At 46.2% G+C, this 23,991-nt stretch overlaps 1 protein-coding gene across 1 annotated transcript in view; it reads left to right on the forward strand.

Annotated features, from left to right (window-relative positions):
• The first annotated feature begins 5,001 nt into the window (after positions 1-5,001).
• LRRC47 (leucine rich repeat containing 47) overlaps positions 5,002-23,991 on the forward strand; it is a 33,642-nt gene continuing 14,652 nt past the window's right edge. Inside the window, exons 1-4 of the mRNA XM_063435592.1 lie at positions 5,002-5,027; positions 5,742-6,336; positions 11,490-11,954; positions 21,550-21,666. Coding sequence (XP_063291662.1) covers positions 5,002-5,027; positions 5,742-6,336; positions 11,490-11,954; positions 21,550-21,666 — 1,203 coding nt within the window. The remainder of the gene's footprint in view (positions 5,028-5,741; positions 6,337-11,489; positions 11,955-21,549; positions 21,667-23,991) is intronic.

Consider the following 23,991-nt stretch of genomic DNA (forward strand, 5'->3'; position numbering starts at 1 on the left):
AGTCTTAGTATCGTGATACAGTGACAGAATATCCCGTCTCTCGGGAACGTCAACGAACAATTTATCATTAGGCCTCTCGCTAGGTGCCATGCTCTGTTTCGCTTGTATGGCCTGCAAGAGGGACGAGGAAATGGACAATATAGTAGTTGCTATTATCCTGTCTGGGGGAATGACAGGAGTGACATCAATCTCCTGTTTGTCAATAGTCTCGAATTGTCTGGACAGAGCGTCCGCTTTAGTGTTCCGGTCACCTGGCCTATAGGTTATTATATAATTAAAATGAGACAAGAACAGTGACCACCTAGCCTGCCTTGAAGACAATCTTTTAGCTTCGCTAAGGTAGGATAGGTTCTTATGATCTGTAAATATGAGAATAGGATCCTTAGTTCCTTCTAACAAATGTCTCCATTCTTTGAGTGCTAAAATGATAGCAAGGAGTTCGCGATTACCCACATCATAATTCCTTTCTGCTTTGGACATTTGTTTAGAAAAGAAGCCACAAGGATGCAATGGCTTGTCAGGAGACTCTCTTTGGGATAAGACAGCACCTACCCCTATATCGGAAGCATCAACCTCAAGTATATATGGCAATGAGGGGACAGGATGCTGTCAAATAGGGGCAGAGGCGAACGTAGTCTTAAGAAAGTCAAAAGCCTGAAGTGCCTCAGTAGACCAGACACGTGTATTGCCATCCTTTTTTGTCATACGAGTAATAGGCGCTACTATAGACGAAAAACCTTTGATAAAACGTCTATAATAATTAGAGAAACCCAGAAAACGCTGGATGGCTTTCAGACCTTGCGGCAGAGGCCATTCTATGACCGCAGCGAGCTTCTGGGGATCCATCCGAAAACCCTCAGCGGAAATCAAATACCCTAAAAACTGGACCTCGGATTGGTCGAATAGACATTTTTCTAATTTGCAATAAAGACCATTAGCAAGAAGGGTCCTCAGAACTGTCGTAACATGTCTGTGATGAGTGTGAATGTCTGTAGAATATATTAAAATGTCATCCAAGTACACAATAACAAATGAGTGAATAAAGTCCCTTAAGACATCATTAATAAATTCTTGGAACACTGCTGGGGCATTGCAAAGCCCAAATGGCATGACGGTATACTCATAATGACCTGACCGAGTGTTAAAGGCTGTCTTCCATTCGTGGTCCTTTTTTATACGTATCAAATTGTATGCTCCTCTAAGATCTAATTTGGTGAATACCGTAGCATGTTTGAGCCTGTCAAACAATTCTGTTATTAATGGTATAGGGTAAGCATTTTTGATGGTGATTTTATTAAGACCTCTATAATCAATGCAAGGTCTTAAATCACCTTCTTTCTTAGATACAAAGAAGAACCCCGCTCCAGCCGGAGAAGAGGATCTCCTAATAAATCCCTTTTCTAATGATTCTTTAATGTACTCCTCCATGACACGGTTTTCTTGAACCGATAGGGGGTACACCCTGCCCTTGGGAGGTATAGTACCAGGCAACAAATCAATAGCACAATCGTAGGGTCTGTGAGGCGGTAATTTGTCAGCCTCTCTTTTATCAAAGACAGTCTTTAAAGTTAAATACTGAGAGGGTATAGCCGTAGATAAAGGAGGAACAGTAGGAACGTTAATAGAATTCACAGGCGTGACTTCAATAGTACATGACTCATGGCAGGCTTCACTCCATGATTTTATCTGCCCTGTCTCCCAGTCAAAAATGGGATTGTGGGCACGTAACCATGGATACCCTAACACCAACTGTGAAGAGGGAGAGGTGATGACCTGGAACCGAATGGTTTCATAGTGTAGAACCCCTGTGTACATGTGTAGCGGTGCAGTCTCGTGAGTAACAACAGGAGATATCAATGGTCTACCATCTATGGCCTCAACGGCCAAGGGTATCTCCTTCTCCCTGATGGGAATATTGTTTTTCTTTACAAAACCAGAGTCTATAAAATTCTCAGCTGCCCCAGAGTCAACCAGGGCGTATATGTTTTCAACTATACAACTCTCTCCCATATGTAAAGAAACAGGGAGAAGCAGTCGGTTAGGAGGCAATGTAGGAGACTTAGAAATCACACCCAAGGCCAGTCCCCTATAAGGTCTTAGGTGCGAGAGTTTTCCGGGAGCAGAGGACACTCCTTTACCATATGTTCTCTCCTACCACAATATAGGCAGAGTCCCTCCCTTCTCCTATGTAATTTTTCATTATCAGAGAGTTTGGCAACCCCTAATTGCATTGGCTCCTCTTCAGATACTTTTACACTCTCCGGTGTATTAACTCTGGGGTGAATAGGCGTAACAAAACGTCTATTCCTGTTCTTGGTATAGAGCCTGTCCCGAATCCTATTATCTATATCGACGAGGTAGTCAATAAGGTCCTCTAAGGCAACAGGAAGTTCCTTAGCTGCTACCTCATCCAATATAGAATCTGATAAGCCTTCCATGAAGGCAGTAGTTAACCCATTATTGGTCCAATCGACCTGTGAGGCAAGGGTACGAAACTGTATAGCGTAATCAGCCACAGACCTAGAACCCTGTTTAACCCTCATTAATGCTCTAGCGGCATTCTTAGACCTTTTCATAGTGTCAAAAGTTCTGCGAAAAGCTGTTAGGAAACTGTGAACGTTATGCACCATAGGTCCATTAGCCTCCCAAATAGGGTTTGCCCATTCAAGTGCTTTGTCGGTAAGTTGGTGCATAAAGAACCCAACTTTGGACCTCTCTGTGGGAAATGAACGTGGATACATTTCAAAATGAAACTCTATTTGGTTAATGAACCCTCTGCATGTCTTAGAATCCCCTCCATACCTAGGAGGAGGCGTTAAATGTGCTGTAGCATTAGGCATAGTCGATACTTCAGGAAGCAGGGGTGTAGGAGGGTTAGGTGCGGTTGCTGGAATGGTTCTAGCTAAGAGCGTCTGGAGAGCCTGAGCTATTTGATCCATACGGTGATCCTGCTCTACAAATCTAGCCTCATGGGTCGCCATCTGTTGAGCTAAATCTGCGGGGTCCATGGCCCTATCGTAATGTAACGAGTATATACCCCTACACGCAGGATCCAGCCAAACAGAAGACAGCACAGAGGAGAGATATGTCTACCGGACCTTAGAGTGGCCGGACTCGACGTAAAGGAGAAGTACAGAGTCAGGAGCGATCCGAGGTCAAGGGCACAAAGAGACAGCGTAAACGAGAACTAGCCGGGGTCTGGTACACAGGAATCAGCAAGCCGGCAAACAGTACAGACAAGGATAAAGCGAAAACGAAGTCAGAATACAAAGCCAAGGTCAAGTACGGAGAAACACAACTGAATACAACAAGCACTAAAGGGAACTGTAGCAGAAACCACGATAGGGCAAGGAACTAAGGGAAAAGGGTAAGTATAAGTAGCCTTCAAACTAATGTGATTGGCTCCTGTCACTTCCACTCCCCCAACAGGTAAGTGTATGGGGTGATTGGCATGACAGGAGCCAATGGGAGCCTTTTTGCAATTTAGGCTCCCACTGTCTCTTTAAGAGCGCGCCCGAGATTCGCGGCGCGCTCTTAGCTGCAGGCGGGACACGTGACCGCTTCTCGCGGTCACTGCCCGCCTTCCTGTTTGAGCAGTCGGATGAGCCGCGCGCGGCTCGTGCAGCCGCAGGACCGCGCGCGGCTTGAAGAGAGGACCGCGGCCGGCCCCCGGATAAGGTAAGTACCGCTACAGAGACATGGATGGAAGGAGAGGGAGACACATGGATGGAAGGGGTGGAGAGACATGGATGGGGAACAGAGACATGGATGGAAGTGGGGGTGGAAGTGGGTTGGAAGGGGGGTAAGAAGAGACATGGATGGCAAGGTGATAGAAATGAGTGGAGCAGACAGTTCATCCACTCCTTACCCTGAATGGAGATTTCAGAGGGACTAGGGAGCATACAGTGGCTGAGACTGCAATTTGCAGAGGGAGAGATTGTAGTGGACAAACCAGACAGCAGCATTACTGTAAATCACCCCCCAAATTGCAGCCTCTATACCCCAATACAGACCTATCCACACAAGCACGACATCTACACCCCACTACAGTCCCTTCTTTCCAATAAAAGCCCAGAACTCCCCTACTACAGCCCCTATCTCTCCCTCTACAGTCTGTATCTCTCCCACTACAGCCTCTATCTCACCCACTTGCAGCATTTATCTCCTACTATAGCCCCTAACTCTCCTTTTACACCCCATTCCCCCACTACATCCCCTATTCCCTGACTAGAGTCCTTACCCCCCAGTACAGTCCCTCTCCCCCAATTGCTGCCCCTTTCCCCAATTGCAGCAATCCTCCTACTTTAGCCCCTAACCCCCTGTAGCGGAGCTGCAATCCAAAGATACAAGATCTCTCCTGGAATCCTCTGGAGCTGGAAGAAAGCGCTGGTCAGTGATCATAGCCCATTCCCTCAGTAACTTTACGAAACACAATTCTGGGAATAAACTGATTTTTATTGGCCCATACACAGTTTTTTTATGCACAGCCCTAAAGTATGGGGTCTCTACAGCAGGTTTACAGTGCTTTTTCCTAAGAGTCTTTGGGTCTGAGAGATAATTGAACTGGGAAAACATGATAACTCAATTATCTCTCAGTTACAGGACTAACATAAAATATCACAAAATACAAGAAAACCATAATAAAACATTACAGGAACCCCACAATTCTTATATACCCGAATAGCCTGGGTCTGAGCGCACAACATATTCGAAAAGCACTCAGATTGGTTTGGTGGAACAGGATCGCTATTTGGGAGAGGTTTTGACCGACCCGCAACGAGTTGATGCCCCAAAAGAGTTTCAGAGAATCAGGGTAGTGGCCAGTCTTTGATTGAGAGTTCCTGTACGAACACCGCTGAATGCTCCCCCTGGCTCTTAGGTAGCGAACGTTCCTCCCAGTCGGTAGATCATATCTCCCGAACATGGTTCGTTTAGCTGGTCGGGAAAGTATACAGGCAGCAGTACCATTTTAACCCAGGTACGCGAGAATGTGTAGCCAAAATGAGTTCCACAGAATCAATGACCAAGTACCGCTGCCCGCGTTCGGGAGACAAAATGGCAGTGGAAAGCACTCAAGTTAATCCTTTAATTGCAGTTAACAGCCAGCGGTGGTCGGTGTTCTAAGTCAATAAAGAGGGGGACCACACAAGTTCTGTTTGGTTCCCGAAAAGGGTGTACTGGTCTGTTCGGTAGAATTAAATATAGGTTCGGGCAACCTCATGTAATAACTCAGGTCCGCCACACCCCCCTATTACAGCCCTTATCCCCCACTACAGCCACTGTCCCCCACCTACAGCCTATAACTCCTCAATTACAGCCTCTACCACCCCACTACAACCGACTACCAGTGCCCCTCCCGAGATTAGATTCTGGGTTTGCCCCTGTCACATCTGTCACTACAGACACCGAAGAACCGAGTGACCGACGTAGTGAGAGAGTGACACACTACGCGTCCTGAAAGAGAGACCAATTAGGATGTGCGCTGTGTTACTCTCTCACCATGTCTGTAAAGTCCGCCTACCCAATAGCTTACTAGCTTGTGCAGCTACCTCCCTAAAATTAGTTTTGGCATGTTGGAATGTCTGTTACAGGCCATGCTGTACAATCACAGACAGACAGACACACACACATTACAGGTTAAGGCTAGTTTTGCCCATTCCTATCTCCTGGCGGAAGCGGTTTCTGACGAAATTCCGGTGTGTTGGGTTCTGATTGGCTGCTCTTGTATTTCCGGGTGTGAGGGTCTCGCTGTCGGTAAAGATGGCGGCTATTAGCGAGCAGTGGCTGGAGATCGAGAAGGCAGAGAAGGAGAAGCGGCGGGAGCTGGTATTCCAGGGTCCGGCTGTGGATGACAAGCTGCGGGCGTGCGGCGGCCAGCTCCCCCCGGCTCTGTTCACCCTCTCCCTCCTGAACTACCTGGAGGTGAGCGGCTGCTCGGAGCTGCGGGAGTTGGGTGACGGCCTGGGGCTGCTCTCCCACGTGCAGAGCCTGGTGCTGTGCCGCAATAAGCTGCAGAGGATCCCCCCGGCCCTGGGCAAGCTCCAGGCCCTGCGGGTCCTCGATCTGTCCGGGAACGAGCTGGAGGAGCTGCCGGCGGAGATCACTCGGCTGTCTGACCTCTGCACCCTGAATGTCAGCTGCAACCGCCTGCGGGAGCTCCCTGCCGGGCTGGAGCGATGTACTAAGATCGCCGGGCTCAACCTGTCCAAGAACTGCATCACCGAATTCCCTCCCGGGTTCTTGTGCTCCCAGCTGGCCCTGCTGGCCTCTATATCGGCTGCAGACAACCGAATCCAGGAGCTGGGGGAGGAGATCGGCCTCCTGCAAGGGTTAAAGGTACCTGTCACTCATAGCAGCTAGTAACTTACAAACAAAAGCTAACCAGCTGGGGTCTAATTCATGTTCCTTAAAGCGGCACTGTCATGCCGAATTCCGTTTTTTTTTAACCCCCCTCCCGCCTCAACTACATCCAATCGACCCCCTAGTCATCCCCAAATGCCCCTATGCCCCCCACATTACCTATTTTTTATTCTTTATTTTCTGCCCCGATCTATATTCAGGGCGCCGCCATCTTTGTGTGGGTAGGTGAAGTCCCTGTGGGACACGTCATCTGCCCACACTAGATAGCCCTGAGATTCCCGCACATGCCCAGTGAAACATCTGGACATGCGAACGGGAATTTCACCTATTCATTCATTCATCAGACAGTCGAATGAATGAATAGAAAAAATCAGACGAACAAACTAACACTGTGTATCAGTGTTCGTTTGTTTGTTCGGTTTATTACAAGGAGGGAGCTACCGGCGTGCAGCTCCCTCCTTGTAATATGTAACTATAGAAGCGGCAGGGAGCAGTGCTCCCCACCACTTCATAAGCCCCCCAGGTCCCCTCCTCACTCTATGGGGGTCAATATGACCCCCATAATAGCACAAGGGAGATTAAAATCTCCCCAATGCCCCTACTCGCTATATCGCGAGTAGGGGCATGTCCACTAAACAGTGAGCAGCCTGTGGCTGCTCACTGTAAAAAAAAAAGGGTAATAAGGGGGGGACGGGGGGCCTACTGTCCTCCCCCGCCGGCCCCCACCCCTGGACGGCGGGTGGGGGCCATAATGGGAATGAGGGGGGACCTACTGTCCTCCCCTCAGGCCCCCACCCCTGGGCGGCGGGTGGGGGCCATAATAGTAATAAGGGGGGGGGGCCTACTGTCCTCCACCCCCCGGCCCCCACCCCTGGGCGGCGGGTGGGGGCCATAATAGTAATAGGGGGGGGACCTACTGTCCCCCCCCCGGCCCCCACCCCTGGGCGGCGGGTGGGGGCCATAATAGTAATAAGGGGGGGGGACCTACTGTCCTCCAGCCCCCGGCCCCCACCCCTGGGCGGCGGGTGGGGGCCCTAATGGAAAAGGGGGGGGGGGGGACCTACTGTCCTCCCCCCGGCCCCCACCCCTGGGCGGCGGGTGGGGGCCATAATAGTAATAAGGGGGGGGATTTACTGTCCTCCCCCCCCCCGGCCCCCACCCCTGGGCGGCGGGTGGGGGCCATAACGATAATGGGGGGGGGACCTACTGTCCTCCCCCCGCCCCCACCCCTGGGCGGCGGGTGGGGGCACTAAGTAAATTCCCCCCCCCCCATCAAGGTGACTAGGGGTGCCCAAGCCCCTAGTCACCCACCCCCCACCCAAATAAAAAATGCCCCTACCTACCCCCCTCACCCTAAAAAATAGTGAGGGGGGAATAAAATTGCTAACCTGTAAAGTAAAATTAAACTTGCCATTCGACGTCTTCTTTTTTCTAAAATCTTCATTTTTCAGCCCCAAAAAAGGCCAAATAAAAAACCATCATAGCCGTCGAACTAAAAATAAAATAAAAAACCCGAGCGCAAAAAAAAAAACCCGACGAAAAAGAAAAAACCCGAGCGCACAAAAAAATAATCCATCTTCACCCATGGAGGGCTCCGCGCAGACTGATTCCAAAAGAACTTTCCAAAGAACTTTCCCACGCTTGTAAAATGACACAGAGCACTGTGATTGGATGGATTTCAAGCCATCCAATCACAGTGCTCTGTGACATTTTACAAGCGTGGGAAAATTCCAAAGAACTTTCCCACGCTTGTAAAATGACAAAGAGCACTCTGATTGGCTTAAACCCACCAATCAGAGTGTTCTTAGGCTAATTGCAGGGCGGGGCAAGGCTTTATAAGCCTTGCCCCGCCCTGCGGAGCTCAGTCTGCGCGGAGCCCTCCATGGGTGAAGATGGATTATTTTTTTGTGCGCTCGGGTTTTTTCTTTTTCGTCTGTTTTTTTTTTTTTGCGCTCGGGTTTTTTATTTTATTTTTAGTTCGACGGCTATGATGGTTTTTTATTTGGCCTTTTTTGGGGCTGAAAAATGAAGATTTTAGAAAAAAGAAGACGTCGAATGGCAAGTTTAATTTTACTTTACAGGTTAGCAATTTTATTCCCCCCTCACTATTTTTTAGGGTGAGGGGGGTAGGTAGGGGCATTTTTTATTTGGGTGGGGGGTGGGTGACTAGGGGCTTGGGCACCCCTAGTCACCTTGATGGGGGGGGGGGGGGGGAATTTACTTAGTGCCCCCACCCGCCGCCCAGGGGTGGGGGCGGGGGGAGGACAGTAGGTCCCCCCCCATTATCGTTATGGCCCCCACCCGCCGCCCAGGGGTGGGGGCCGGGGGGGGGAGGACAGTAGATCCCCCCCCCTTATTACTATTATGGCCCCCACCCGCCGCCCAGGGGTGGGGGCCGGGGGGGAGGACAGTAGGTCCCCCCCCCTTTTTTCCATTAGGGCCCCCACCCGCCGCCCAGGGGTGGGGGCCGGGGGCTGGAGGACAGTAGGTCCCCCCCCCTTATTACTATTATGGCCCCCACCCGCCGCCCAGGGGTGGGGGCCAGGGGGGGAGGACAGTAGGTCCCCCCCCCCTTTTCCATTAGGGCCCCCACCCGCCGCCCAGGGGTGGGGGCCGGGGGCTGGAGGACAGTAGGTACCCCCCCTTATTACTATTATGGCCCCCACCCGCCGCCCAGGGGTGGGGGCCGGGGGGGGAGGACAGTAGGTCCCCCCCCCTATTACTATTATGGCCCCCACCCGCCGCCCAGGGGTGGGGGCCGGGGGGTGGAGGACAGTAGGTCCCCCCCCCCCTTATTACTATTATGGCCCCCACCCGCCGCCCAGGGGTGGGGGGGGGGAGGACAGTAGGTCCCCCCCTTATTGTTTTATTAGGGCCCCCACCCACCGCTCAGGGGTGGGGGCCGGGGGGGGAGGACAGTAGGTCCCCCCCCCTTATTGTTTTATTAGGGCCCCCACCCACCGCGCATGGGTGGGGGCCAGGGGGGAGGACAATAGGTCCCCCCCTTATTGTTTTATTAGGGCCCCCACCCACCGCCCAGGGGTGGGGGCCGGGGGGGAGGACAGTAGGTCCCCCCCCCCCTTATTGTTTTATTAGGGCCCCCACCCACCGCGCAGGGGTGGGGGCCGGGGGGAGGACAGTAGGTCCCCCCCCTTATTGTTTTATTAGGGCACCCACCCACCGCGCAGGGGTGGGGGCCAGGGGGGGAGGACAGTAGGTCCCCCCCCCTTATTGTTTTATTAGGGCCCCCACCCACCGCGCAGGGGTGGGGGCCAGGAGGGAAGACAGTAGCCTCCCCCCCCCCCCCCATCTTTAACCCCCGCGCAGGGGAGGGGGGGTGTTTATTAGTTGTTTTTTTTGTTTTTTACAGTGACAGTCACTGCTTACTAGACATGCCCCTACTCGCGGTATAGGGAGTAGGGGCATATTATTTACTAATACTAAGTAATCTTTACTTAGTATTAGTAAAGTTGGCTGAAAGACCAATTCAGGTATTTCAGCCTTTTAGTAGATAGCTCCCTGATACCGTGGGAATTAGGGAGTTATCTACTAAGCGGCTGCAAGATGCAGCCGCGGCAATGAATAGGATCGGAGTTTCATTCATTAAAATGAAATTCCGATACAAACAAAGTACCGAATTGCATCCTAACACCAATGGAGAAACAGTGCTCATTCTGTTAGGATGCAATTCGGCAGTTTTGCCGGCGTTCTGTCTAAGTGACAGGACGTTCGGCAATACTGACAGGAAGCATTGTGGGAACAGGGAGGAAAGCTAGGGATCATGGGAAAATTGCTCTGACCAGCGGAAATGAAGCACACTTTGCTCCTCCGCTGGTCAGAGCTGGTCAAGCGGAGGAATCCCATAAGACAAAGAGTCCCTACTTTGTCTTATGGTTTTAAAGAAAACTAAAGAAGACAGGAAGAAAGAAGAACAGATCCTGAGAGAAGGGGAGAAGAGGAAGAGATTGAGGAAAGGTAAGTTCGGCATGACAGTGCCGCTTTAAAGCAGGACTGTCACCTCCCCTGAAAAATGAGTATTTCATAAAGATTATATTTCATAAAGACAGAAACTTTATAAAATACACATTTTGAAGAAAGTAAATCTCACCTTTACCTGCCCGACCGGCCCCTAGACCCCCAGATGGTGACCGTGCCGCTATAGAACTCTAACCATCATAATCACTAAAACCCACTGTAGTGGTTATGATGTGAGAAGTATCTTGTCGCTGTTCCTTAGTTTTATGATGGGTTTTACTACTTAAAGGGATTCTCTAGTGCCAGGAAAACAAACCCCCATCCCATGTCGCTGAAGGGGTTAAAACCCCTTCTGAAACTTACCTGAATCCAGTGCCGGCAGGGGAGACCTAATGTGTGCGCGGCAGTGGTCGCGCACGCATTAGTCCAACCCATAGGAAAGGATTATCCAATTATTTTGCATGGGGATTCCGACGACGCTGGAGGTCCTCATGCATAGCGTGACGACGACCAAAAGTAGTCTATGAAGCTGGAAGTCCCTCTAGTGGCTGTCTGGTAGACAGCCACTAGATGACTTAACACTGCAAGGTAATTTTTGCAGTTTATGAAAACTGCAATTATTACACTTGCAGGGTGATGGGAGTTTGCACCCAGACCACTTCAATGAGCTGAAGTGGTCTGGGTGTCTACAGTGTCCCTTTAACTGGTAGTTTGTGAAGCTGAATGCTGATCCTGCCACTCATTTATTAACTGAGAGTGCCAGCTCTCAGCCAATAAATGAGATCATGTGCATCGAAATCTGTACAGGGTGGCTTATGACACCCCAATAACACTGCCAGAAGTGGAGTTGCGCCTCCGGCAGAAAAGTGGTTAAGCCCTGTATGTGCAGTGTTCCAAAGTGAAAAATACATACAGACTGGTACCATGACCACTTCAAATCACTTTAGTGATTGCAGAGCATGCATGTGTATCAGTTTTGTTCAGCTTGGTTATTGAGCCTAAATTTCGCAATTTGTATTTACATTAAAGCCCAGTGAATTCTGACTTACACTGTATATTTTTGCACAACTCTTCGTAGGTGTTTAGCAAACTCTGCCCTGTGTTAAAGATACAATAACACTATCAGTCACTTTAGCTTTTATTTGTATTTTCAGAGTCTGGACCTCTCCAACAACCAACTCACTGACATCCCTTGTGAGTTGGCAGATTGCAGTAAGTTAAAAGAAATCAACTTCACGGGCAACAAGCTTAAAGACAAACGCTTGGAAAAGATGGTAAATGGCTGTCAAACAAAGTCTGTATTGGATTATCTACGGGTCGGGGGACGTGGAGGAGGAAAAGGAAAAAAGACAGAAAATGCTGTAAAGGAAGACGTGAAAGACAAAAAGAAAAAGCGAGAGCGTAAGCAAAAGAAGGATAGTGGAGGAGATGAAGTTGACCCAGATGAAGATTTGAATAAAATGATGCTAAAAATCCTGCATATTTCAGAGAACTCATCGCCACTCATTGTAAAAGCAAGTGCCAGCACAAAGGACGTTCGGCAATACATCGTGTGCTGTGTGGTCAGAGGAATGAACTTGAAACCTGGCAATGCTTTAAAACGGTTCCTAGCTGCACAGGTAATTCTTGTAAACCTATAGGTATATGAATAAAACAGCCAGTGTGCTTTTGTAATGCTAGTATATCAGATTTTTTTTTGTCTCCTCCTTTGATTGTATTTTTGATATGGTCTTATCTTTTTGTTTAATTGCACAGAATGTAAGAACTCGTTCCACTTCAGGTAGATGATATTATTAAATGCAGCACTGTTTATTTTGGGCTCTTTGTTACTTGCAAGGACCTCTAAGGTAACCTGTCCACTTTCAAGGTGGTCTCTTTTGGAGAGGGATAAAGTAGATCTTTTTACCTGAACTTCTTTCTCTGTAGTACCACTGCTGTCTTCTTATACAATCATCAAGGTCTTCAGTTGCTGTCCCTGGTGTACTCTCCTGTCTGGTCTATGGAAGATTGTTTAAGACTGTGTAATCCATTGCTGATCAGGGTCACTGAAATAGTATGCCATTGGTGTTTAAAGGGACACTCCAGGCACCCAGACCACTTCTGCTCATTGGAGTGGTCTGGGTGCCAACTCCCACTACCCTTAACCCTGCAAGTGTAATTATTGCAGTTTTTTATAAACTGCAATAATTACCTTGCAGGGTTAAGTCATCCCCTAGTGGCTGTCTACTAGACAGCCACTAGAGGGAACTTCCTGGTCCCTAGCACAGATTATTTGTGCTAGAGCGTCGCTGGACGTCCTCAAGCTGTGTGAGGACCTCCAGCGTCGCTCTATTCCCCATAGGGAAGCATTGAAATTCATTTTCAATGCTTTCCTATGGGGTGCGTTAATGCGCGTGCGCGGCATTGCCGCGCATGCTCATTAGGTCTCCTCGGCCGGTGGGCGGGATCAGTCTCGCCCACCGGCCGACGGAGGAAGAAGGTGGAGCGGCGGGGGAGGAGCAGGCAGCGATGTGGGACATGTCGCTGCCTGAGGTAAGTGACTGAAGGGGTTTTTACCCCTTCAGCAACTGGGGATTGGGGGGTGGGAGGGTAAGGAATCCTGCAGTGCCAGGAAAACAGATTGTTTTCCTGGCACTGGAGATTCCCTTTAATGGCAGTATATAACTGTAGAAACCCCACCCATACTTTTGCCAAAAATTAGGTCTTTTGGGATATGATAGTTTTGGTTTTTTCTTTGTCTCTTGTGTAGCTTTTGACTGTTTTGGAACTCAGTGAAATTCCAAAAAAGAAAATAGCACTTCTCAAATGAGAATAGTCGCCTGGATATTAGACAATTTAAATACTAAATAACCTTAGATGGAAAAATTATAATAACCTTGAAAAAAATACTAAAAGATACAAGCCCTATAAGGCTACTCCTATGCCAATATGTAAAAATATATATACTCGAGTATAAGTCGACCCGAATATAAGTCGAGGCCCCTAATTTTACCCCAAAAAACTAGGAAAACTTATTGACTCGAGTATAAGACTAGGGTGGGAAATGCAGCAGCTACTGGTAAATGTCTAAATAAAATTATATCCCCCAAAAATTATATTAATTAAATATTTATTTACAGTGTGTGTGATGCAGAGTGTGTTTGTGTATGTCAGGGGTTCTCAACCTTCTCCTCAAGGACCTCCTACCAGTCCAGGGTTTAGGGATTACCTGGGTGTGTCTAAGGTGTTTAGAAAAAGAAAAAAAAAACACCTTAGAGTCTAAGGTGTTTTTTTCCCTTTTTCTAAACACCTTAGACACACCCAGGTAATCCCCAAATCCTGGACTGGTAGGGAGTCCTGAGGACTGGGTTGAGAACCCCTGGTGTATGTGATGCAGAGCCTTGGGGGGTGGGCATTTTTATTATTTTTTAATTATTATTTTAATTTTTTTTGTTAATATTTTTTATTTTTTTTATATTAATATTTTATTATTATTTTAATTTTTATTTATTCTCGTCCCCCCTCCCTGCTTGTTAGCTGGCCAGGGAGGGGGGGGCTCTAATTCCCTGGTGGTCCAGTGGATAGGCTGTGCAGGAGGGGGGCTGGCAGAGAGCTGTTGCTTACCTTTCCTGCAGCTCTTGTCAGCTCCCTTCTCTCTCCTCCGGTCGGTCAGCTCCCCTGTCAAGTCTCACTGTAAGGGTCGCGAGGGGCATTGCCACGGTAACCCGTGGCAACGCTCTGACCCCGCGGCTCTCGTGAGACTTACACTGGAGGAGAAGGGAGCTGACAGGAGCTGCAGGAAAGGTAAGCAACAGCTCGCTGCCAGTCCCCAACAGGACCACCGGGCTTGTAATGAGCCCGGCGGTCCTTGTCTGTATTATGGCAATGTAAGTTGCCATAATACAGACAGTGACTCGAGTATAAGTTGACTTGGGGTTTTTCAGCACAAAAAATGTGCTGAAAAACTCGAGTATATACGGTATATTTTTGTAAGGACGTAATATAGTGATGGATGTAGGAAATATATGAATAATAAAAAAGCTTTATTGTAACCTTATCAATAGAATCCTATACCATCTCTTTGATAGACAAAATTGCAAAGAATTTAAATCGTAGGTGATTTTACAAGGATCTCTTAAAAAAAAAAAAAAAATGTATTTATTATTTCATTGTCTCCCTGCATGTAGCTACAGTCTGCCCCATGCTCTGTAATGTCACAGGGGTAAATATAATTCCATTTTTTAATTTTATTTTTTTTAACAGATTTCACACTCCTTCCAGGCTCCCCTTGTAACTTGTATGAATTCTCTCCAATAGCTCCTTTCCTGAAAAATAAACAAGAATTGAGCTCTTTGGCATTCTATTGCAACCTGCAGTAGAATATTGAAGTTTCTCTGGATCAGCTCATTTGTTAAAGGGACACTATAATCACCAGAACAACTGCAGCTAATTGCATTTGTTCTGGTGAGTATAATCATTCTTTTCAGGCTTTTTGCAGTATACACGGTCTTTTCAGAGAAAATGCAAAGTTTACATTACAGCCTAGGGATACCTCCACTGGACATGCCACATATGGATACTAGAGGTGCTTCCTGGGGCAGCGCTACACAGTGTGCAGCACTGCTATTGTGTCTCCACCCTCTGCATGCAGACACTGAACTTTCCTTATAGAGATGCATTGATTGCATCTCTATGAGGAGATGCAGATTAGTCGGAGCTGTGTTTGGCTTGTGCTGGCTCTGTCCCTAAACTGCCTCCTTGACAGTCTCAGCCAGTCCAATGGTTTCCTATGGCAAAGCATTATGATTGGCTCAGAGAATCACTTCTGATGATGTCAGCCAATAAAACAGATCAGGGGCAGAGCCAGCAGCAGCAGCAGACTTGAATAAAGTAAGGTCTTAATTGCGGTTTATAAAGATGCTGATTTCTATTTAAAAATGGCACTTTTTAAAATAACTGCAGTAACGCCTCCCTCAGAAATCTGTGGAGGATTTCCTTCCTGATTCCGTTAGCTCTGTGCACCTGCCTTCTCCCCCAAGAAAGTGTGCAGTTTGCGCAAGTGTCTATAGAACCCACTGTAGCACTATCTGCAGACTTAATGGCTGCCAGCCTGGAGGTGTTGGGCTGCATGCTACACTCACAGTGGTTTATCATGACCAATGATATGTGATGCTAGCAAGCTTCAAAGTTCAAGATTGGGAAGGGCTTGCAAAGCAGATCTGCAGCTTTTGCAAGAGGTTTTTAGCTATACCACGATGGAAACAAATGCAGCAATAAATGTATGCATGTTTTCATTGGGTTATATCTACTGGGGGGGGGGGGGGAATCCTTTGAAGTGTTCCTTTACGTTTGTGACTCCAAGAAAGGGCACTCCAGAGGATTTTGTAGTAAGCGTAATGCTATTTTTTGTGTTAAGTCATACACCTACAAACTGTCAATGTTTCAGTCCATATACCAAGACTTTCTTCGAGAGCGTGAACTTATATCATTAAAAGGCAAATGACAGACTAATACTATTCCAAAATCTTTCTGCTTTTAAATGTGTGCCGTAAATGCACCTCATACAATGCTGTGCATAGGAACAAGTCATGTTTATTTTCAAGTAAATTTAACCATTCACTTACTTTTAATTTTTATTTATTTATTGTTAGTCTGTTATTTTTTAATTTCCATTTCCCATCTTTTTTCTTGTTTTTCTTTGCACAGCCTCATTCTGAAATTTTAGATTTTTTTTTTTGTTTAGTAGGTTTTCCTACCAAGGCTTGCTGCCACCAGTTTTTCCCCCCTTCTTTTTTAATTTTATTTATTTAAAAAAAAAAAAAATTGCACTTACAACCTACTCCTGCATTCTTATTTTAAAGAAGTGCTTGACAAATTTGCTTGGAATCTAGGAGCCAGCTAAAAGTTAGTAATTTTAGTCTATTTTTTTTTTTTTTTTTTAATTCTTTATTTTTGGTTGTGCAGATGGTTACAAGATTTCAACGAACGCCACAACAGCGTATGACGAGCTTATTAAAAGATAAACAGTGGCATGATGATTCGCACATTTTTATATTTTGCATGCTTAGCTAAACCGTGAGTTTGTAAGGGTAAGATAAAAAAATAAAAATAAAATAAAGATGCTAGCTGCGTCATCTCGCTAGTTCATCTATGCTAAAGACAATATAGTGTGAACAAGTTTTGTGGCATAGCAGAATCTAGTTATGAAATAATGCATATAAACAGTAGGCTAGGAGTATATTGGCTATGAGGCATCGTATAACGCATAACAGTGCTAAAGCTTGCCTATATCATAGAGTAACATCACTAATCTCTCTGTACAGGATTGCCCTGTGGCACAACGGAGTATTACTAAGTGCTAAACCGCTAGGAACAAGTGTAGCCATTGAGATCATGTTGATCACAGATAAATGGTATGGGTTTATAGTCTGCGTGGGGTATGCATGAGGCATCTGGGTCCGGGTGCTTCTTTATTTAAGAGGGCTCGGAGCAGTCCAGGTTAAGGATGCCTGTGTAGGGCGGCATAATGGGTGCCTCAACCTATACCTAGTGCTGGTAAGTCCCGGATATTGTCCCTCTGTCTCACCATTGTCGTCCCTTGGCTTGCTGGTGCCGCTTCTGGAGCCGGGTCCAGCATTATCTCGTGGAGTATGTTGCCTCGCGGTCTGTGGTGTTGCATCTTTTTTTGCGTATAGTCAGTTCTTGCTGCGCTGGATGCCGAGGTGTTGGACAGGTGAGGTATTAGTTTGCGTCATTTGCTTTGTAATCCCGGGTGTTTTGATTTGCAGGTGGGAGCATGCGCCCAATATGCCTGCTGCCATTTTCCATCTCTGGGCCCGCTGGTACCTGTATTGTCGGACAGCCATTTTGGATGCTCGTGGTTTCTGCTTATAATAGCTGCATCGTGCTGCAGGCCGTATCCACTTGGTTACCAGTGACTCTGCTTGGCGGTAGGTCGCTCCTCTGCTCAGCAGGGTATCCTTGAAGCTTGTGCATAGGCTGTCGAATGTCTCCATAGGGGACCTGAGTGGCTGGATGGTCTGCGCTTTGTGTGTGTGCTGGGCGGCCATCTTGGCTTTACTCCGCGGGTCAGATGCCCCAATATGGCTTGTGGCTAGGTCTCCTACCTGGCCATTGTGTCTAGTGAGGACCGGGATATCCCACGCCGGTCTAGAGGGGGGGGGGGGGGGGGATAGCTCGGAGGGTAGTTGCTTAAGGGCTCTCGTGCCGAGGAGAGCGTGCGCCTCTCCCCGGCTTCAGCCGCAGTAGGCCACATTTGTGTCTCTGTGTTCCCGGTCTCGACGGGCTCTGGGGTGGCAGCGTTGGGTTCCGGAGGGTACCCCCGACGTGGGTGATGTACCCCTGAGTAGCTTTGGGCTGGGCAGCCACTGCTTTTGCCTCGGTTTGTGCCCTCTCGGCGGGAGCTCGTGGCAGACGCATCCGCACAGCTCGCAGGTCAGGCTCCGAGTAATTTTAGTCTATTTTCAACGACCAAAATACAATTCACTATAGTCACCAGAACCACTGTAGCTTAATGTTCTGGTGTCTATAGCATGTCCCTGCAGGCTTTTCAATATAAATTCTGCCTTTTCAGAGAATACCATCTCTAGTAATAGTCACTAAGACAGCCACTAGAGGTGATTCTTAGACCAGTGCTGCAATGTACAACACCTACGTTCAGTGTCTCTTTGCTGTGAATGGAGGTGCTGAATGTTCCCCATAGAGATGCATTTTGTTGCGCATGCACAATATCCTCCCAATACTTTTACTACCGGAAAGCATTGTCTTGGCTGAGATCATCAAGATTGATTATCTCCGACACGACGAGACCAGCACGGTGTGGGAAAAGGGTTGAGTTAAAACACCTTTCCCATGCAATCGGAGAAGGGGATGATCACCTAAACATACACACTCACTCGCAGAGAGACACAAATAATTATTTGTTTATTTAAGTCCATCCAGCCTCCCTACCTTTGGATGAGCTGAAGTGGATTCTTTCCCTGGGATCCAGTGGGGGTTCTTTCCATGTAGTCCAGTTTGGCTGTTGAAATCTTCCTTCACTTCTTGATTCGCTCCCTCGAACGCTGTTTACTGATGCCGGGGGCGAAATCACTTCATCTCTCCGCTTCTGGCATCACAACAGGGCACTTGAGGGAGCAGCGCAAGAGGAGCTTCCTTGGCGCTGTCTCCATTCTCACTCAGCCTACCTCGGGAGTGCAGTGGGTCTAATGCTGAATGGGCTGTCAAACTTTTCTAGTCGCCAGGGTGAACTGGTGCCTGGTGTTTGTCGAGCCCTGTTTTAAAAGTGACATCTGAATCAAATTTCTTAAATGCTTTTAGCTATTTTTACCACTAGGTGGCAGAGCATATCTGAAATTTGTGGTGCGCACCTAGTAAGGGCCATATTCTATGAAAGATGTTGCACGACACTGTTAATCTGTCTTTCATGTTATAGTAGCTTCATAGACCTGCAGATTTAAGTGATCTGTTTTTGTGCTTCTAGTACCTACTGCAGTTGAAGATGATCATTATATAGACTTTGATGGCATAATAAAATAAATAAATAAAGGTCCATCTAATCTGCAATTTCCTTTCTAAAAGTAACAGTCAATGTTTTAAATCCTGCTCAGAGACATGGTGGGGCTCTTCAATACCTTTTTCAGCAGTGTTAGTCTTTTACTCTTCCTGTAGCGAAACCTAAAAAAAGATATTTCTTGTATTTCTATAGATGTCCTTTCACCTGTTGTGGTATGCCTTCTTGTTCTAACTTTCCCCTTCTATAAATAATGTAATTTTGTCTTGCTAAAGCCTTTTTTAAAGGAATACTATAGTGCCAGGCATACAAAGCTATATTCCTGGTACTATCGCTCCCCCCTGCCTCCCTCGTGCGCCGCTCCTCAGTGTCCCTCGGCGGTAGGTCGAAGCTGCTCTTCCTCCTCCGTCCTGCAACAAGTGGGCGCTAATGCGCACATTAAACCTCCTCATAGGATAGTATTGAATCAATTCTATGCTATGGGGAAAAATCTGACGCTGGGTGTCCTCATGCAAAGGTCCATTTCAAACCAGGTAGCCCTCTAGTGGCTGTCTGAAAGGCCACTGGAGGCAGACTTAGAGCTGCAATGTAAACATTGGAGTTTCTTTGGAACTGCAATGTTTAACATTACAGCACTAAGGGCAATAGGGACACTGTACCCAGACCACTTCAATGAGCTGAAGTGTTCTGGGTGCCTACAGTGTCCCTTCAAGATAATAGTCCAATGTTGAAAGGGCAGTCTGAGTACCATAACCAGTACTTTTATGGTTCCAGGAGTCCCTTTGTGCCATCCAACCACACTTACCAGGGTTTCAGGTGTCTGGTATTCTCAATATCACTTTCAGCCAATGAATGATGCCAAAATATAGACAATGATCATGCTGAAGCAAACTGAGAATTTGTCCTAAAAACTGTAAGGAACGCAGGTGCCCAAGAGACCTCATGTAAGTGTCAAACCATTTGAAAACTTACCAGATAACTAACTGGCAATTTAACTACAACAACAGGCTGAATTTGTTATGGTACTTTGCCTTACCCTATAATGTGAACATGTGGTATTGATGAGTAGGGTATTTTACACAGAAAAGGTCACCCCCTTCAAAAGGGTTGGTGTAACACTTTACTTAAGGCTAGAGTTCATTCCCATTCTAATGCCTTAAATAATTAAAACTAGAAATATTTTTTTGGTCAAATTGACACAACTCCCTGCGTCATAACCACTACAATGAGCTGTAGTGGTTATGGTGCTTACTTTGCCTCTTTTATAGAATTTAAGCTTTTCCAATGAAGATCTGTCCTTTGCACAAGACCTATGGCATAAAGTGGATTTCGGCTAAATATTTTTTCACAGCTTTATTTACTTTTATTTATCAAAGAATACTCAACTTCTCTGTCCCTTCCTCTCAATCTGTAGTGTATCCTATTTTTACAAAGTGACTCTATGGGCTCTTTTCAGGCACCTTGTGAGAGGTCAAGCAGTTTGCACGCTCAAGTGTAACCATGATGAGCTTCATTCATCTATAATAAAAATGTCTTTTGGTTTTTATTTCACACATGTTCCTAGGTTTGTTTCCAAAATGCTTTTGTGTATAGTACTTGTTTATCGGAAGGGCCATTATTTAAAAATGCAACTAGTTTTTTCTACAATTACATTTCCATAGAATTACTTGTTCAATAACTTAGGTCTAACATTTCGACAAGTGTTACTAAGACCGCTCCAGGCAAAGGTGACAGCCTCTTTTTTCCCCATGCTCGATCTTGATAATTGATTAAATATATACATGCAAAAAATACATCAGGTTTTGTTTTGTCCACTCCAGGAGGTAGCTTGGCCAGTCAGGAGCCTCTCATTCTGGTCTCTGCAGTCTGAACTGTTTAACAAGGCACGCTGCAATGGCTAACGTTCAGGTCAGATGCTAGTAGTTTAAATCTCTTTTAGTGACTGTTACATTTCAAATCACTGCACAGAGAGAATTTGTACATTTGTTAGCTGTGTGTCTCTTACCTATAAATGTGTCAGTTCCAAGCTGTGTCTAAAGTGTGTAGTTTGACTAGAAATTTTCCGATAACCTTAGTTATCTCCTTTCTGCCTTCTGATGTAAGTTAAGGGATGCACTGAAAACGTTATGAATTTTGTATATATTCATTACAAAAGGATATACAGAGTGGCTATATTACATGTAATTTTTTTATTGTCCGTGATAATTTAAAACCTTGTTTTCTTTTAGGCAAAAAGCTGTACAATGCATAAACACTGTTCTGCTGCTGGCACTGTCCCCCAACTTTGTGTGAAGCTCTATCTGAGATGTTTGACAAAATCTTAGGGTCAATTTCTCATGGTACTGCTATTGCTGATACATAATTCTACGATTTCACATTAGTAGTGTCAGTTTTGTACAGATTTACGCTGCGTTCATGGGCTGAGCCCTTCAGTTGACCCGTTTAGCCAGTGAATGCTTTGCAAACTTGGACAGAATTGACTTTCTCATGTGAAATTACTTCCACAATTGCAATATGCTGAGCAAAGGAGCCAGCACCAGGGGGCTCTGTTTCTGTTAATCTGCTTGCACTGTTTGACAAAGTTTAGAAGGTCCATACTAGGGGCATGCTTTTCCTAGAATGCCCCTAAAACATTTCTCCCCTTGTTTCGGGCTTTGCTATTATTTTTGCAAATAACCAAGTGATTTCTGGTTTTGTTTTAGACCAAGCTACATGATGATATATGTGACAAAAGGACTTTAGCAACTATTGCCACTCATGACATGCGCCTTGTCAAGGGACCTCTGCTGTATGATGCCAGACCACCCAAGGATGTTAAGGTAAGATGAGACTTTCCATTTTACTGCTAAGGATAATGGTATGTTTTTCCTGTATTCTATGGAATAAATGCAATTTTCAAGTGTTGACTTTAAACTGGGGTTTTTATAGTGCTGGATTACATTGGGATGCTTGGATCCAAATTGTTTAGAATAGGCCATCTGACTTTGTACTTCAAATATGGCACTCTGGCCATTTAATATCTTTACTTTATTACATTAAAGGAACACTCTAGGTACCAGAATCTCTACATCTTAAAGGACCACTATAGTTCAAGGAAAACAAACTTGTTTTCCTGGCACTATAGGGTTATTAGGTCCACCCTCACCCGCTAGGCTGATGTGGTTAAAACCCCTACAGCCATTTCCTTTCTCCAGCGCCGGGCTCCCTCAGCGCTGGTGACCTCTCCTCCTCCTTCTCCTACCGTTAGCTCCCAATGTTCATTCAAACCGCCCGTAGGAAAGCATTACTCAATGCGTTCCTATGGACGTCAAGCGTCTTCTCACTGATTTTCTCAGTGAGAATCGCGGAAGCACCTCTAGCGGCTGTCAGTGAGACAGTCACTAGAGGCTGGATTAACCCTCATTGAAAAACAGCAGTTTCTCTGAAACTGCTGTTTTCAGCTGCAGGGTTAACCTTAGAGGGACCTGGCACCCAGACCACTTCATTGAGCTGAAGTGGTCTGGGTGCCTAAAGTGGTCCTTTAACTCAGTGGTTTTCATGTGAAGACCCTGTTCTGGAACGTAGAAAAGAGTAAACACTGCCATTCTTAAAAAAAAAACTGCAACGTTTGCATTTGTTGATCATATTGCCTCTAGTTTTTGTCTCTGACACTCTGGCACTAGATTAGATGAGTAAAAACAGCGTATCTTACTTTAAAGGACCACTCTAGTGCCAGGAAAGCATACTCGTTTTCCTGGCACTAGAGTGCCCTGAGGGTGCCCTCACCCTCAGGGACCCCCTCCCGCCCGGCTCTGGAAAGGGGAAAAGGGTTAAAACTTACCTTTTTCCAGCGCTGGGCGGGGAGCTCTTCTCCTCCTCTCCGCCTCCGTTCCTCCCCGTCGGCTGAATGCGCACGCGCGGCAAGAGCTGCGCGCGCATTCAGCCGGTCACATAGGAAAGCATTCATAATGCTTTCCTATGGACGCTTGCGTGCTCTCACTGTGATTTTCACAGTGAGAATCACGCAAGCGCCTCTAGCGGCTGTCAGTGAGACAGCCACTAGAGGAAATAGGGGAAGGCTTAACTAATTGATAAGCATAGCAGTTTCTCTGAAACTGCTATGTTTATAAAAAAATTAGTTAACCCTAGCTGGACCTGGCACCCAGACCACTTCATTAAGCTGAAGTGGTCTGGGTGCCTAGAGTGGTCCTTTAAAATAGGAGGTTTATGCAGTGAGAATTGAGGAACACTCTCTTATTATAACAGAATTAATTTTAATATTGTTGTGAATATTTTCTGTGCTAGAGGTTTAAAGGAACACTATAGTGTTAGGAATACAAAACTACATTACTAACACGGGTCCCTTGTCCGTTGACTACAATTCCACCTCCTCCGAGGTCTGTACCATTTTTTTAGATTGTGGGTTTAAGGGGATAGGAACACTGCACCCAGTCCACTTAAATGAGATGATGTGGTCTGTATGCCTATAGTGTCCCTTTTACGTACTCTAGTATTTAATCTGTTATATTATCACTAGGAGCTACAGGCTTTACATGTACTTTCAACCAATTTTATACAGTGTGTAATCTCCTTTTGACACATTCATTGTTTTGGTTTTGTCTTTTTTTTTACAAGTTTAATTTCAGCTTTTGGCAACATTAAGACAATTTTTGTGTCGAAAGACGTGTACACTGTGCTGCTGTGAGAACCTCTCTAATCTCACCCAGCAATGGATATGTTAAACTGTTGGAAAGCAATCAGTAGTGTTAATGCTGAATCTTGCAGGAGATGCAATTACAAACCCAGTCATTTGTGCAGGCAGAGCTAGATACGTTTACTAAGACCTGTCAATCATAGTCTTTCTTGGAAAAACAAGCCCTTGTCTATCATCAGTACTGGTTTCAACTACTCTGCGATCACAAATGCAACAGGACATTTTCATTAAAACAAAATTAAATTGAATTAAAAAATATTGTAAGCTATTTTGTTTTACCTATTGTGCAGCACTGCAGACTATGTAGTCCATTATAAACAAAAACAATTGTAATTGAAGTTTGCCCCTTGGTTTCCTCCTATCTCAAGGAGATTTTTATGATTCTTCTGTCCTGCCTCTCTGCCACATGTTGCCTTGCATCATACTCCATCTATCCACTTCTCTCACCAAA

Source organism: Pelobates fuscus, chromosome 11 (genome assembly GCF_036172605.1).
Source record: "Pelobates fuscus isolate aPelFus1 chromosome 11, aPelFus1.pri, whole genome shotgun sequence".
Lineage (NCBI taxonomy): Eukaryota > Metazoa > Chordata > Amphibia > Anura > Pelobatidae > Pelobates > Pelobates fuscus.